Source organism: Lytechinus variegatus, chromosome 6 (genome assembly GCF_018143015.1).
Source record: "Lytechinus variegatus isolate NC3 chromosome 6, Lvar_3.0, whole genome shotgun sequence".
Taxonomy (NCBI): Eukaryota; Metazoa; Echinodermata; class Echinoidea; order Temnopleuroida; family Toxopneustidae; genus Lytechinus; species Lytechinus variegatus.
This window is the reverse complement of record NC_054745.1, coordinates 35074906-35090748: the sequence shown is the minus strand read 5'-3', so window position 1 is coordinate 35090748 and position 15843 is coordinate 35074906. Positions and strand designations below refer to the sequence as shown.

Genomic DNA, 15843 nt, shown 5'->3' with positions numbered 1-15843 from the left:
CGTCTAACAACCATTTGGTCCAATCATCACTTTGTCTGATCACCAGGTGGTCTGAACATTTTGTCTCTTAAAGGACAAGTCCACCCCAACAAAAACTTGATTTGAATAAAAAGAGAAAAATTCAACAAGCATAACACTGAAAATTTCATCAAAATCGGATGTAAAATAAGAAAGTTATGACATTTTAAAGTTTCGCTTCATTTCACAAAACAGTTATATGCACATCTCGGTCGGTATGCAAATGAGGAAACTGATGACATCACTCACTCACTATTGCTTTTGTATTTTATTATATGAAATATGAAATATTTTGATTTTCTTGTCATTGTCATGTGAAATGAAGTTTCATTCCTCCCTGAACACGTGGAATTCCATTATTTTAACATGTTGTGCTTCAGGCAAGGAGGTCCTAATCATCAAATTCGTAAAAATTGAAATATTGTATAATTCAAACAATAAAAAACAAAAGAAATAGTGAGTGAGTGACATCATTGACTCTCTCATTTGGATGTAACTGGCTCGTTCATATAACTTTTTTGTTAAAAATAAGCGAAACTTTGAATTGTCATAACTTTCTTATTTTACATCCTATTTGGTGAAATTTTCAGCATTGTGCTTGCCTGATTTTTCTCTATTGATTCAAATCAAAATTTTGCTGAGGTGGACTTGACCTTTAACCAGTCGGTCTAATATCCATTTCATTTTCATTCAATTTGCACGCTTTTAACACGTAGTCCTATTTATAGACGAAATGGTGTATGGACTAAGTGGCTATTGGACCAACTGGTTATTACACAGAATGGCATTAGACTAAATGAAAGATGGTAGACCAAATGTCAGTAGACAAGTTTGCAATTAGACAAATTGGCATTAGACAAAATGGAAATAAAGCGGTCCGTCGGAATAGATACACTGATGTCTTCACTCTTACGTGCACCTACATGTACACTTATTGGTACATTATACCCAATACAATATACTATTACACCAAAGGGTCATTAAACTATCTTGTCACATGAAGCCATTGCAAGATTATATCTCTCATGAATATTCATGAGCTAGACAATTAGTGCCAATGCCATTCTAGAGAATGAACCTTGGTTTGTGTTTAGTGTTTACAGTGTAATTGTGATGCTTAATGAGGTATCAAAATGCAACTTTAATTAGTTCCATGTGGGTGAGTCAATGCTTGTGAGCATCAATCTCTTCTCTCATTCTCTCTCCTTCTCTCTGTCCCTCTTCCCTTCTCTTCTATGTTCTTCTCTACTCTGTCTGTCTATACCCATTTAACCCTAAACTGACCGGGGGGGGGGGGGGGGGTTGAATCAATCCCCCCCCTCAACATTTTCTGCAATCATTCCGCCGCGTGAAATCTTTTGACCCCGCCACTCACAGAGTTTATACTTTCATGTGTCGGGCATCTTTTGAGACCAAATTTGCGACGCTGGGGTACGCGGTTACGAAATTACGCAACATTTCGTAAGTGCATGTCAGACCAAAAATTGTTCCAAAACATGATTTTGTGTACAAAGTCAATGCAAATTGAGTTTTCTCATCTTATTCATAAAGATATGATTATTTTTGCTTTAAACAGCTGAAATCAATTGATTTTAGCATAATTATGCTTCAAAAAGGTTGTGCAATAAATCTGGTGAAAAAACAAAGGAAAACAAAGAAATAGTATAAGAAACTCATTAAACAATATAATACATAAAAAATTGATTTCCAAACTGAAGTTTTTTCAATTGCGATTGTTATTAATGCTACAATGAATATTTTTACCAAAAATTAGCATTCTAGGAGCTTTATTTAGTGAATTAGAGCAAAAAGTATGATTTATTCATAAATTAGCATAATTAATTCATATAAAGTAAAATCTCATTATTTTGGAAAATATTACCATACAGCCTAGTAGATTACATTGCACTCTACCAGCGTGCAAATTTTTGCGGCGCTTGCGCGATCGGCGGCCAAAATCTGAGGTGGGGGGTTGAATCAACCCCCTCCCCTGCCACAGAACGGCCAAAAAAGCCCGTCCTAGTTAGGGTTAATACCTCTGACTTTCCTTTTTCGCTGCACTGCATTTATTTTTCTGTATATCTCTGTTTTCTTCTCTTTGTCCATCACTCTCCTTTCTGCTTTCAATTTCTTTCTCTCTGTGTCTCTCTATCTTTTCCAGAAACTCCTTTCCCTTTCTTTATCCATCTCTTTCTCTTCTTCTCCCTCTCCCCCTATACACAAATTTCCTTTCTGACAGGGACCTATTAGGGACCAATACATAATAATGATAGTTAATAATTTTAGTTTGAAATATTTTCACGTCAATTGTCATTATGTTTTGATATTCACTGTATATCCCTCTTATTTTTACTCCCCTTGCTTTCAGTGCTATGAGGGACCAATTCATGATAATCATAGTAATCTAGTATAATAATGATAGTTTGAAATAAATATTATATATACTGTATATATTTTTTTACTTCAATTATCATCTTTTTTTATATACATGTATATTTTCCGTTTTATTTTTACCTACTTTCTTTCAGTGCTATGAGGGACCAATGTATGATAATGTAATATAGTATGTAATAATGAAAGTTTGAAATAACGTCTCAGGACTTATTATATATCTATTTTTCACTTCAATTTTATATATCATTATGTTTTGATATATATTTCTCTCTTATTTTGACACGCCTTTCTTTCAGTGCTATGAGGGACCAGTACATGAGAACGGGGGAAGGCTTCCTGTGTGTGTTTGCGATCAACAACGAGAAATCCTTCGAGGATGTCAATCTCTACAGAGAACAGATTAAGAGAGTGAAAGACGCTGAGGAGGTCCCTATGGTCTGTAAGTATCAGCCATGACTTCTGTGGGGGCGTCGTGGTCTAGTGGTTAAGACTCTCATCTTTCAATCTGAAGGACGTGGGTTCAAATCCCAGCCATGGCGTGTTTTCCTTTAGCAAGAAATTTTCCCACATTGTGCTGCACTCAACCCAGGTGAGGTAAATGGGTAATGGCAGAAAGTAATTCCTAAAAAAAAGCTGTGTGCACTGCAATCGGCAGACTAGCGGAGGGGATGTAGGAGCGCCTTGAGCACCTACATGTAGCAAGGTGGATGCGTGTGCTATACAATTCTATATTATCATTTATTAATTTATGTGAATCAAACAGAACTGTACAAGTCAACACTGAAAGGAAATGCTAATTAATCAGCTAATCATCAAATAAGCACAGTTGGCGTATCTGGAACTAATCTTGTCCCTTTTTTTTGTGCAACCTGTTTTTGACATCAAAATTTCAAACTTGTCTTGCTCATTTATGCGTAAAGTGTTCGTCACACATTAGGTATCAAAATGTAGAGGAATAATTGAAGTATATGATTATGTAAATGAAATATCATAATTCATTTTTCTTTGAAAAAAAAGACATGGGAATCCTGGGGCGTTATTCTGAACATTGTCTTTTCTCCATATTTTATCTTATCTCAGAGATATGACAAAATCGGTATTCTGGTGGATGTCATAACTTTTGTCACAAAAATTGTCATAAATTTTGTCTCTTCTCTTTAGCGCGCACCAAAAATACGCGGCTTTACATGTGCGTAATCCTTTTATACAAGCAAAAGATATGACAAAAGTTATGACAGGGGGGTAGCAGTCATAAATTTTGTCATATCTTTTAGTACCAAATATCCCGATACCCTGCCGACTGAATGTCAAGCAAATAATTATATTATTTAGATTAGATTGTGGTATTAGTTTCACTCATCTTCCATGACAATTTTCACAATTATTTTTTCCATAAATTTTGTCTCTTCTCTTTAGCGCGCACCAAAAATACGCGGCTTTACATGCACGTAATCCTTTTATACAAGCAAAAGATATGACAAAAGTTATGACAGGGGGGTAGCAGTCATAAATTTTGTCATATCTTTTAGTACCAAATATCCCGATACCCTGCCGACTGAATGTCAAGCAAATAATTATATTATTTAGATTAGATTGTGGTATTAGTTTCACTCATCTTCCATGACAATTTTCAAAATTAATTTTTCATGCTACAATTAGTTAGGCCCTACATATTTATTCCTCCTTTTTTTCTCTGTTTTCCTTACTTTCTACTTCTCCTCTAAAATCCTTCACAGCTCCCTGTCTCTCTTTGTAATTAAGCGCATCAATATACGTGTAGTTGCGCGATGCCAGCAACTGTTTTGGGGATACGCCCTACCTGCCACGGGGCTTTCCTATTGGCTAGAAGGGCTCCAACTGGGAACTAACGATGATTTTGATTGGTTCGCTTCCGAAAAGATGGGTGGGAACTTTGAGAGATATGACAGGGAAAAGACAATGTTCAGAATACCGATTTGTGACAATCATAGCGGTGTTATATTTCGGAGAGAAATGACAAAATTTATGACAAAAGTTATGACAGAGTTACAGAATACCACCCCTGGTTTCCTTTTTTTTTCTGGGACCCCCTGTATAGCTTGCTATTCTGAATGAACATTAATCCTAAGGTCCACAATATTTACATATTTTTATAATTCTACTTTGGGAAAACAAACAGTTTATTCTCAAGATTCAAGTATATTTTACTTTCATCGTTCTATGGCTATACATGTATTTCCCTTTAAAACATTTATCATTGACAACACCAAGCCTGGAGAAACATTCGTCATTGAAAATTTTACGAGGTTGGTTTCCATGGCGATACTGTAATGTATGGTGACTGCAATATACAATGCTTTTCTTGTGGTTTTAATTGATCAGACAAGGTAGGAAAAGCTCTTGCTAAATGCCATGTTATCTAGCCTTGATTGAGGTTTAATCAGCGGAGATTATGTTGGTGATTATGGCAAGTTCTAGTCATGCAAAGGCACTATTACCCTTTTTACACAGGATTTTCTTAGCCCCGGACTATCGCTAACCCCGTACTATTTTTTTTTCCTTTTCACACATGCCAAATTGTTACTGCTAACCCCGGACAAAGAATGCTTGCTTTTCACACACGAAACTCGCAAACCCCGGACTAGTGGTACATGAAGCTCATGCTTTAAATACATTTGTCGATCATTCGTAGTACAAGTACTACACTCGCACACTTTTAACACACACTAAAATTTCCTTAACCCCATACTATAGGTGGGGCTAAATTGCCATTTAGCCCCACCCATAGTACGAGGTTAAAGGGGAAGTTCACCCTGACAAAAAACTTTATTGTAAAAATAGCAGAAAAAATAATTAAAAAAATTGCAGAAGGTTTGAGAAAAATCATCAAATAATAAGTTATTAGAATTTCAATTATTTGATTTGTGACGTCATATGCGAGCAGCATTCCTACATAGCAAATGGTAAAAAATCAATGAAATGTCATTTTCTCAGAAAATTGATAATGGTTTTCGCTATACCTTTTGTATATCAATACACAAATAATTTCACACTCGATCATGAATAGAAAAGAAAATTAAGTCAACCAGAACCATACCAAATTTGAAATTCATACATTTTATATTACATAACACATGGGGCAGCTGTTCGTTTATGACGTCACAAATGCAAAACTTTGAACTCTAATAAGTTCTTACTCTTTAACTGATTTTACTGAAACCTTCACTAATATTTTTTACTATTTTTTCTGCTCTTTTTGCAACAAAGTTTTCTTCAGGGTGAACTTCCCCTTTAAGGATAGCCCACTTTCGTTTTAAACTAGCGATCTAAACCCGTACTATCGTTCTTAGCACCGCAATTGCTGGGATAACCCTGCTTTTTTGCAGTGCTAAATAATCCCGTACTAAAGGTGGGGTTAGCCCACTTTGCAGAAATGCTGTGTAAAACGAAAGTGGACTGAGCTTAATCCTGTACTATAGGTGGGGCTAAATAGCAATTTAGCCCCACCTATAGTACGGGGTTAAGGAAATTTTAGCCTGTGTAAAAAGGGTATATGATTCCTTAGTCTGCCAAAGCAGACTCATATTTGACACTTTAACTTTTAACGACATGTCTGGAGTGAAGACTAGACTCCAAGTCTCACTATGTGGTGGACCTAACCACAGTATACATTATGGCCTGTATTCTGAAGTCTGAAGGTGTATTAAAGTTAACCCTAAATAGACTGGGCTATTTCGACGCCTAAGAAGACGGGGGGGGGGGGGGAGGGGAGCCTGATTCAGCCCCCCCCCCCTTATGATCTCAGCCATCGATCGCGCGATCGCAACGAAAATTGGCACACGCATTACCCATGGCATTACCTACAAAACTATAACATCGAATTCTGGAAAAATCTCATTTCTAATTAATTATGCTAATTCATGCGTAAAATCATTTGTTTGCTCTAATTAATAAAATAATGCCCATAAAATGCTAATTTTTGTTTCACATACTCTAGATTGGCATCTGATAAAATTTATTTTAAAAAAAATGTCAACATCACATTTATTTTCTTATGTACTCTGTTGTTTTATAAATTTCTTATGTATTTCTTTGTTTTTCGACTTTTTGTTTTTTATTGTTTTCTCAAGAGAAATTGTCGGGGACTTTATTTTGACAATAAAAAAGATAAAATTGATTTTAAGCAGTAAAAGGAAAAATAATGATACATTTATGAATTTTGGCTAAAAACACTATTTGCATTGGATTTGTACACAAATTCACGTTTTTGAGTAATTTTGGGTCTGCATGCACTTACGAAATGTTACGTAATTTTGGAACCGCGAACCCGGGGGTCACAATTTTGGTCTCAAAAGTTGCGCGAGACTTGAAAGTAAAAAGTCAGCGAGCGACGCGGTCAAAAAATATCAAGCGGTGGATTTATCACGAAAAATGTAGAGGAGGGGGCTGAATCAGCCCCCCCCCCCCTGTCTTTTTAGGGTTAAGTCTCCCTCTGTGGTGGACCCAGCCACAGTATACATTATGGCCCATATTCTGAAGTCTGCTTTATTAAAGTTAAACCATGGTCTAACTCTGTGCTGAAATTATGGGAAGTCAAGCGTTTCAAAATTGTGTTTACAGTGAATGTTCCTCATGTTAGCAGTGCTCTTCACTAATTATTTAAAGGTGACGACAATTGTCATACTTATCTTTCCCAGGCAGTTAATAATGTTTTGGTAGTCAAATAAGCTGATACATTGAACTTCGAATGTTACAGATTTATGCAACAACTGGCTTTCCATAGTTAAGCCTCAACTTAAATTAAACCCGACTTCAGTATACTAGTCTCACTCCCTCAGACTCTGCATTATGCACTATGCAATATTGCGAATTTAACCTCTTGAGGGTCTGTGCCTGCAGACTAGGAATTCCCAGGGAGCATTTCATGCAATGAAAATAGTCAGTGATTTTCTCCATCCCTCGTTATAAGCTACCGAAATCCTGACATGTGATTGGCCGAGAGCAAATTTGTAGGTGAAAATCACTGACTGATTGCTTCATGATACAGTACCCTGGGAATGGAGCCATTGAAGAGAAAAAAAGTCGCATCAGGGGCCCATTGCAAAAAAGTTACTATTATGGTAAATTTGCCTTCCAATCTGAGCTACATGTAGATGGTCACACTTGTCACCTGTGTCCGTGATATGTTACAAAAATGAAGCCCAGAAAAAATTGCATTCGAAAATAATTATATAAAGCGACCGGAAACACCATCTTAATTTCATCCCATACACTTATGTGTACTATTTAGGTGTCTATAAGACACCTATTTACAAAATTGGGGTTTGCCTCATAGTTTTAGCTTTTCATTCTCAATAATGGTTGTTTTCAGGGTTTATTAGTTCTAATGCATGCACTTGTGCACATGTTTCATCTTGGTTTGAGAATTTTTTAAATCGGCTGCTCACAAAGTTAAACAATACCTTTAACTACCATGGTAACACTGATCAACAGCCAATCAGAATCAAGGATTCCATGCAAGTAACTATTGGATGTCAAAGTTACCATAATGGTAACTTCTATGCAACGGGTCGAGGGCCCCATTGCAAAAAAAATTGACCATTATGGTAGCTTTGCTGAGGTCTAGGATCATACTCAATTAACTCCACTAACTTTTTTTTTCAATTTCAATTAATTAAGTAAATAAAGAGGCTTTAGTAAATAGAGAGGCTTTAATAGGAGGAAATTATAATTTGTAAACAAATTTCTGGCATTACTCCTATGTATTAAGATCGCATGCTCGATCTTTAACTCCACCAACTTTTTTTTCAATTCAATTTATTTCATTCAAAATTAAAAACAATTGCAAGGTAAAAATATATATACAATAAAATAGAATGTGGAGACAGCTTGGAATTAAAACCAAGTAATATATACAAAACAAATGAAAAGAGACCATTTTTCAAATGAATAACAAGATAATACCTGTACATAAAGTGATTAACAAAACCTTACAAACTCTAAACAGACTTAACAAAAGACACATAAAGATAAAAATGAGCCTGATAATTTACATATAATTTTGTAACAGTAGTTTTTTTTATAATTCTTTTTAAAAACATTAAATGAAGGACGTGATTTCATTTCTTCTGACAGAGCATTCCAAATTTTTGGTCCTTAATGAAAAATTTAATTTATACGAACATTTGTTTTAAAAAGAGGTTAATAAAAATTAACTGGTTTTGCATGTCACTCAAGGGTCTCAATAGTTTCCTGTGCAAACCCAGGGCTCCACATTAACCCTTTTTTTCTACTGGTCCAGCTTGTTCATGTTGGACCAGAAGATACCCAGTTTTTCAATTTTTTACAGGTCCAAACCTACAGTTTACTTGTCCCCAAGACAAAGAAAACATTTGAAAGACTTGAGTTTATTTTGCCATCTTTTATTGCTTTCATTGTCCCCCCCCAAAAAAAAAACCTACATACAAACAAACAAACAAACATTACACACACAAACAGACACACACACAAAATTTTATTCGTGAGAGCAACGTCTGAATTTTGGAGCGCCATTTTTATGATTTACAAAAGAGGAGAAAATATCAGTTTGGTCATGTCAAACCAGTAAATCTGGCTATTTTTGAAAAGTTACCGGCCCGGTAGCATTTTTTACTGGTCCGGGACCATTGTCGCGCGTTGGCAAATCCTTCACTTCAGATGAAAATTTTCTATGCATTTCAATTGGAGATCCTAGGAAGCTGTTCTTGAAACAAATACACTTGCATCCAGTATTGGAAATTTTTACGAAGTTGTGTGAATAATGCAGCCTAAATTCCCTGGCAGTGACCTGTGCACACAGATCCCCCTCGAGCGGTGTATTTGTGCCATTCTTGTAGATTGTCCTGTTTCATAAAAACCAGGGCCCTGTTGTACAAAGAGTTATGATTGATCCGATCACGTAACTCTATGGAAATCCATTGGTGTCATAATTTTTTATAAGAAAAATTTGCACAATGTCCTTTTTATGCAAAGGGAACCGCAGTGAATTTTCAAGAAAACAATGAATGCATGAATATACATCACAGCTCGAAAATATTTTGAACATACATGCATTATAGATGTTGACGTTGCTGGCGGTCCATTGTTGCGATTGATCGGATCAATCGTAACTCTTTGTCCACTATCAGCCAGTAAAATCAAAGGATTTCAAAAGCTTAAAACTGTTGCTTTACATGGAAGTTTATTATTACAACAAATAAGAAATAATGATAATGATTATTAAAGGCATGGTCCAGGCTGAAAGTATTTATAGCTTAATAGAGTAGAAATCACTGAGCAAAATGCCGAAAATTTTATCAAAATCGGATTAGAAATAACAAAGTTATTGAATTTTAAAGTTTAGCAATATTTTGTGAAAAAAGTCGTCATGAATATTCATGAGGCAGGCTGATGATGTCACATCTCCCCTTGTTCAAGGCGACCAGCATCACAAATGTTAAGGCCAAAGTACACCTTATGTACGCATCGGTCTGATTGGCTGGAAGTTGGAGTGAGCTTTTGATTCTGTTAGGGATTCAATGGACCAACTGCTTGTAGACCAGGGGGGTGTTTCACAAAGATTCAAGCATGACTTACATGTAGTCGCACTTAAATACCAAGTTGCGTACAGTATGAAAGGCTTGACCGCATTAGTCAGATCGTGCCATGAGGACGCGTACTACTGAGTATCTATCAATAAGATCACACCTTGCATATCATGTACGTGTCGGCATTTAAGTGTGATTAAGTCACACTTTAATCTTTGTGAAACACTCTCCTGTTTTGATATTTATTGTTGAACTGACCAATTCTGATCTCCCTCTATATATTAATTTTGTCCTAGTTCATTTTCACATGCTCTCTTTTTTCCACTTACCTCTTTTTGTGCAGTGGTTGGAAACAAGATCGATCTGCCAAACTGGGCGGTTAACACAAAACAAGGAATGACGTTAGCTAAGAGTTATGGAATACCTTACATTGAAACGTCAGCTAAGACCAGACAAGGAGTAGTAAGTATTCTTGATTTATAGATTTGATAAGAAATAATGATTATTAAAGGGATGGTCCAGGCTGAAAGTATTTATCGCTTAATAAATAGAGTAGAAATCACTGAGCAAAATGCCGAAAATTTTATCAAAATCGGATTAGAAATAAGAAAGTTATTGAATTTTAAAGTTAAGCAATATTTTGTGAAAACAGTCGTCATGAATATTCATGAGGCGGGCTGATGATGTCACATCTCCCCTTGTTCTTTTGTATTATATGACATTAGGTTTATTCAAATATTTTCCTCCAAGAACTAGAAAAATTGGATTGATAACTGATTTAGTGCATTAGATACCTATTGCTGCAACTTATTTCATTATAAGTGAGACATATATTATTCACACAAGAATGAAATATTGAAATAATTATGATTTTATGTAATAACATAAGAAAATGGAAAGTGCGGATGTGACATCATCAGCCCACCTAATGAATATTCATGACAACTCTTTTCAAGTTCAATGACTGAATTATTTGTTATCCGATTTTAATCAGTGAATTCTACTTTATGTATTAAGATATAAATATTTTCAGCTCGGACCATCCCTTTAAGAATATTAAGAGCGAAGTTGGCTCAGTGAGTAAAGCAGCTGCCTGTCAACCAAAGATCATAGGTCCGAGTCCACTCTTGGAGGATGACTGAAGCCAGTGCATTGTGTGTAAAAGTCTCTCCCATGTGTCATAGATGCAGGCTATGTTACAGTGGAAAACACTCCATCCCTCGGATAGGACGTTAAATGGAGGCCCCGTGAAGAGGAGAGTCACAACCTTTGCACGTTAAAAACCTACTGCACTATTCGTATAAGAGCCGGGGGAAACCCCGGTGTAGTGGACCACCTGCACTCCCCCGATCAGTAAAATCTGGAGGAGAGACCCACCAAAATAATGATGATAAAACAGGAAGTACCAATATAATTCACTTTATGAATATGATAATAAACAATCACATTTACAATACTAGTCACAAATGGTATTTCAATAAAAAATCAAGAAATAGATCACACAGGAAAAGGGTATGAGGGGAAAATTTGAAGCCAAGAATACTAGAAGCATTTCTTATTGGAAGAGAGATAGCATTCCAAATCTTAGCAGTTGCTATAGCAAAGTGGAGAGTCGACAAGTGAAATATTGGTTATTTGCAGTGTACTCAACACCATACAAAAATCCCTATGACAGAGGGCAGACATTTTTTTTTCAATTTCCGGGGCCATTTGTCACAACCTACAGCCCAACTTTGCAACATTAGGTAAGCTTTAAGCTCTAACATTCCAATGAATATGGATTTTTTTTCCAAAGGCTCTTCTCTTCTGAGCATCTCAGCAGCAAAATTGCCCCGAGACCTGGGACAGTATTCTGAAAATTGTCTTTAAGAGTAATATTCTTATATCTTCAGGGGGGCGTTTCATGAAAGGACTTGTCGGACGTTTTATCTGACAAGTGCCATTTTATCCAACAGTTACCATAGGAACAGTGCCTCTCAGCCAATCAAAATCATGGAAAGATGTCAGATCTGACAACTTGTCGGATGAAAAAATTGATGAAACGCTCCCCTGAGTAACAATATAATTTGTATTTTGAAAATTCTTGGATCTTTTCTGGTAAATTTTCTTGTAACTTTCACTGAGCATGTGTGACGTCAGAGCTCAGATGCATAACGTAAATAACGGCGCATATATATCTCTGTGCCCATGATACCATATGGAGGTAAAAGGTAATCTGAAAATTCTCTTGAACAGACAGAACAAATGAACTAATTGAAACTTTGAGTTTGGTTGGGCTTTGCAGCACTGAACACATGCCTTCAAAGGAGCACATTGTTAACTGTGAAGCCTCCATACTGATATTCTTCTAATGTTTTTCATATTCATTTCATTTTCCTCCATAGGACGATGCCTTCTACACACTCGTCAGGGAAATAAGGAAGGATGTAAGTGGTATATTTCATTCATTTTCACCTGGGTCCTGATTTTTTTACAGAGAGTTGCAATCGATCCAATCACCCACCACTATGGGAAGCCAGCAGCGTCAACATCTATTATGCCTGTTTATTCAAAATATTTTCCAACTGTGGTGTTTAATCATACAATCCTTATATTCTGGAAAATTCAGTGTGCTTCTCTTTCTTTACAGAGGACATTGTTGAAATTCATTGTAGAATATATTATGACAATGATGGATTTCCATAGAATCGAGGTTGATGGGATGAATAGTAACTGTTTGTAAGACGAGACCCCGATCTCCATCTTAGACTGTCAAAGAGGAAGATGGATAAACCCACTTGGTCTATCAGTTTGTTCTAAATGCCACTTGGTCTAAATGCCATTTGGCCGACAATACACTCAATAAAATACACCCTCTTCATCCAATTATCATTTAGTCTAATGGCAAGATGGTCTGATGTCCACATTGTCAACAAATTATTTATCATTTTTTCAAATGACAACCTAAAAGATTCAGAAACAGATAAACTCACTGTATAAATTGATATAGGTGATACACCGAGTAGATATTAGACAAATTTGGTATACTCTTACAAAATTTGTAAACATAGATTTGCTACATGTAGGGGGGCTTTGCTTCCAACGCTTTTTGTTTTTTCCTCGAACTAGCCACAACCTCAAACATGATAAGGAATAGAATTCACTCTGCGGGTTTGAAGTTTTATTAAGGGATATTCATCGTTGATTATAATCATCTGTAATGTTAATTATACGCTTAACATGTTTCAAAGGTCAAGAGTATACTAGCATAGAGTTGAAATGACCAATCTTGAGTAAAATAGGTCTGCTAGGATGCCTGAAATAGAAAAACAAATATTCTTCAATGACTTGAAATTTAATAAATGGTGAAAAGACGGTTCTTTTGAATATACAGTATCTGTGAGCTTGATTATTCAAAGTGTGGAATTGGTGAGATACATGTGCCAGGCAGACTTTATTGCAATTTTCTCAGTTTTTACATGTTATTTCTATGCAAACATATTCTTGTATTTCTAATATCTGTATTTTTCTCTTTTCTTCCATTTTTCTCCCCTCAACAGAAAGATCGAAAGAACGCCTCAAATAAGAAGGGGAAGAGCAAGAAACGAAGTTGCATCTTATTCTAAAATTGATCAAATATAGCATGTTTTTACTCTCATGTCTTTTACTGTCAGATTGTTTGTCACAAGATGAACTTATTCTTAAAATATATGTATAGAGTGTATACCAATCATGTTATGTGTCGAGAGTTCCACAGGGATGTGTCTTGGGACCATTACTGTTTGAAGCCTTTTCTCCAGGACTTTGCTGCCATTTGAGTGACTAGACACAAATGCCTCACATGGAAATTTATGGATGATAGTGATGATGATGAGGAGGAGGAGGAAACCATAGCAACAGTGTATAAAGAATTATATTGTACAGCTAGCAATCTTCAGTGGTTAGTAAAAATGACGAGTCCAATTGTAGGGTGGACCAAAGTGGTGGACTCTATTAAGATGATCTTGATTCAAGCACATTTTGTCTTTTCACAAATATGCTTCGAGTCGAGGTCATCACTTTCTACTGAAAATAGACACTTTAGATATATTTTACACTTGTTTATTGTTAGTCAAAATGAATTATTGTTGTTCAGTGTCATTTCTTGATAATTTTTTTTTTTAACCAAGCCTCAGAACTCGGGCATACGTATAAGTCCTGTGATTTACTTTCATCGCATCTCTATGGTTCAAACTTTGGATAGATGTTTATAACCAAATCTTTCCTTTGATTTTTATCTGAGCATGCAAGTGCAACAGGATCCCATTTCATAAAAGTTAATATTATTGCACCTTTGCCATTCAATTTAATTACCACGGTAACGATGCGCAGCAGCCAATCAAAATCACGGATTTCAGGGAAGTTACCACTGGATGGCAGAGCAACGTTTATGTATCGGGGCCCAGTTATGCATTCTCTTCAAGCACTTAACGCTTCTAGCATGCTTGAGGAGGTGTATACCATACCCTTGCTCAAAAGCTTAACGAAAAGAAATGTAATTGTCACATATTTAAATAAAATAAATAATAATATAGGATTTTTGTAGCGCACGTATCCACCTTGCTAGGTGCTCAAGGCGCTCCTATATTACCCGGCTAAGCTAGTCTACCGATTCTGGTGTGCACAGCTTTTTGAGGAAATACTTCCTGCCGGTACCCAGTTACATCACCTGGGTCGAGCGCAGCACAGTGTGGACAAATTTCTTGCTGAAGGAAAACACGCCATGGCTAGGATTCGAACCCACGCCCCTCTGTTTGAAAGGCGAGAGTCAGAACCACTAGACCACGCCACACCCACTTCAGTGATTTAATTTAATAATTGTTGACAGATTTTTCCGGCATAAAGGGGCTTTGACATGCTTATGGTACTTACAGATGATAATGATGTGAGAAATGGGGCATTTGTGCTATTCACATTGTTAAATCTATATGTCAAAAAAATGAGGGAATTAATCTGTCTACTGTTTATTTTCGTTTTTATATGGTTCAATGAGTTATATGCCTTATTGTATCTCGATTGCTTTTTTATTTGCAAAAGGCTGCTGTATTAAGTTTTTGTTAAAATTTAGCCTCTTAACATACCGACCACCCACTGTTACTATTAGTTTTACTAATAGAGGGCGACATTTAGCAATAAGCCAGTTCGTAGTTCCACTCCACACATGATCAGAGGAAGGTCATTGGTAGGAAAGTGACATGGTGGTTTAACATTTAATGAGATAAGCACCAACTTTGATGTCTTGATTATTCGGATATATTTTTTTGAATTGTGTTTTTCATTTACATCCACAATAAATACCTTCATATAGTGTTTATTGATGTGCTATTCTAGTCACCTGGTCTATTCAATTTCTTCATCCTGCTATGTAAGGCATGCTTAGATAATATCTTGCTTTGAAATCTGCCTATCATAATGGAAGAAATGAAAGGTCATTTGACCAGAATTGTCTATGAAGTAACTACGAACCAGTCTATTGTGAAGAATCAAATATTGTAAGGCAAAATACCCCAACATGCACAACTTTGCTTGAGAAGTGCAGTATTGAGGTATTCTACCCGTTTGTGTGAAATGTCGCCCTCGCTCTTCAAACATTTGATAGTCAGTCAGTAAGAGAATTCATGCAATTTGTCCATGTATGTTATAATGTGCTGATGCCAGCATTGTTTACAGGTAATGATTGCATTGAAGTTACGTAATTTGAGCCAGGCAACTTGCTTGCCCAGCTTCGGTCATGGAGTTGAGGTGAATCTATCATATCAACACACTTTGTACACACTGGGACCACATTGTGAACCAACAGGGAGCACACACAATAAGCACAGTGTGAACACACTGAAGACACTGTGGACACATTGAGAACACACTGAGA

The 15843-nt window shown here is 36.2% G+C and overlaps 1 protein-coding gene across 1 annotated transcript in view; it reads left to right on the top strand.

Moving 5' to 3' along the window:
- LOC121417405 (GTPase HRas) overlaps positions 1 to 14309 on the top strand; it is a 39659-nt gene extending 25350 nt beyond the window's left edge. The window contains exons 5-8 of the mRNA XM_041611097.1: positions 2709 to 2851; positions 10300 to 10418; positions 12341 to 12382; positions 13496 to 14309. Coding sequence (XP_041467031.1) covers positions 2709 to 2851; positions 10300 to 10418; positions 12341 to 12382; positions 13496 to 13561 — 370 coding nt within the window. The 3' untranslated portion in view covers positions 13562 to 14309. The remainder of the gene's footprint in view (positions 1 to 2708; positions 2852 to 10299; positions 10419 to 12340; positions 12383 to 13495) is intronic.
- Positions 14310 to 15843: the final 1534 nt, after the last annotated feature.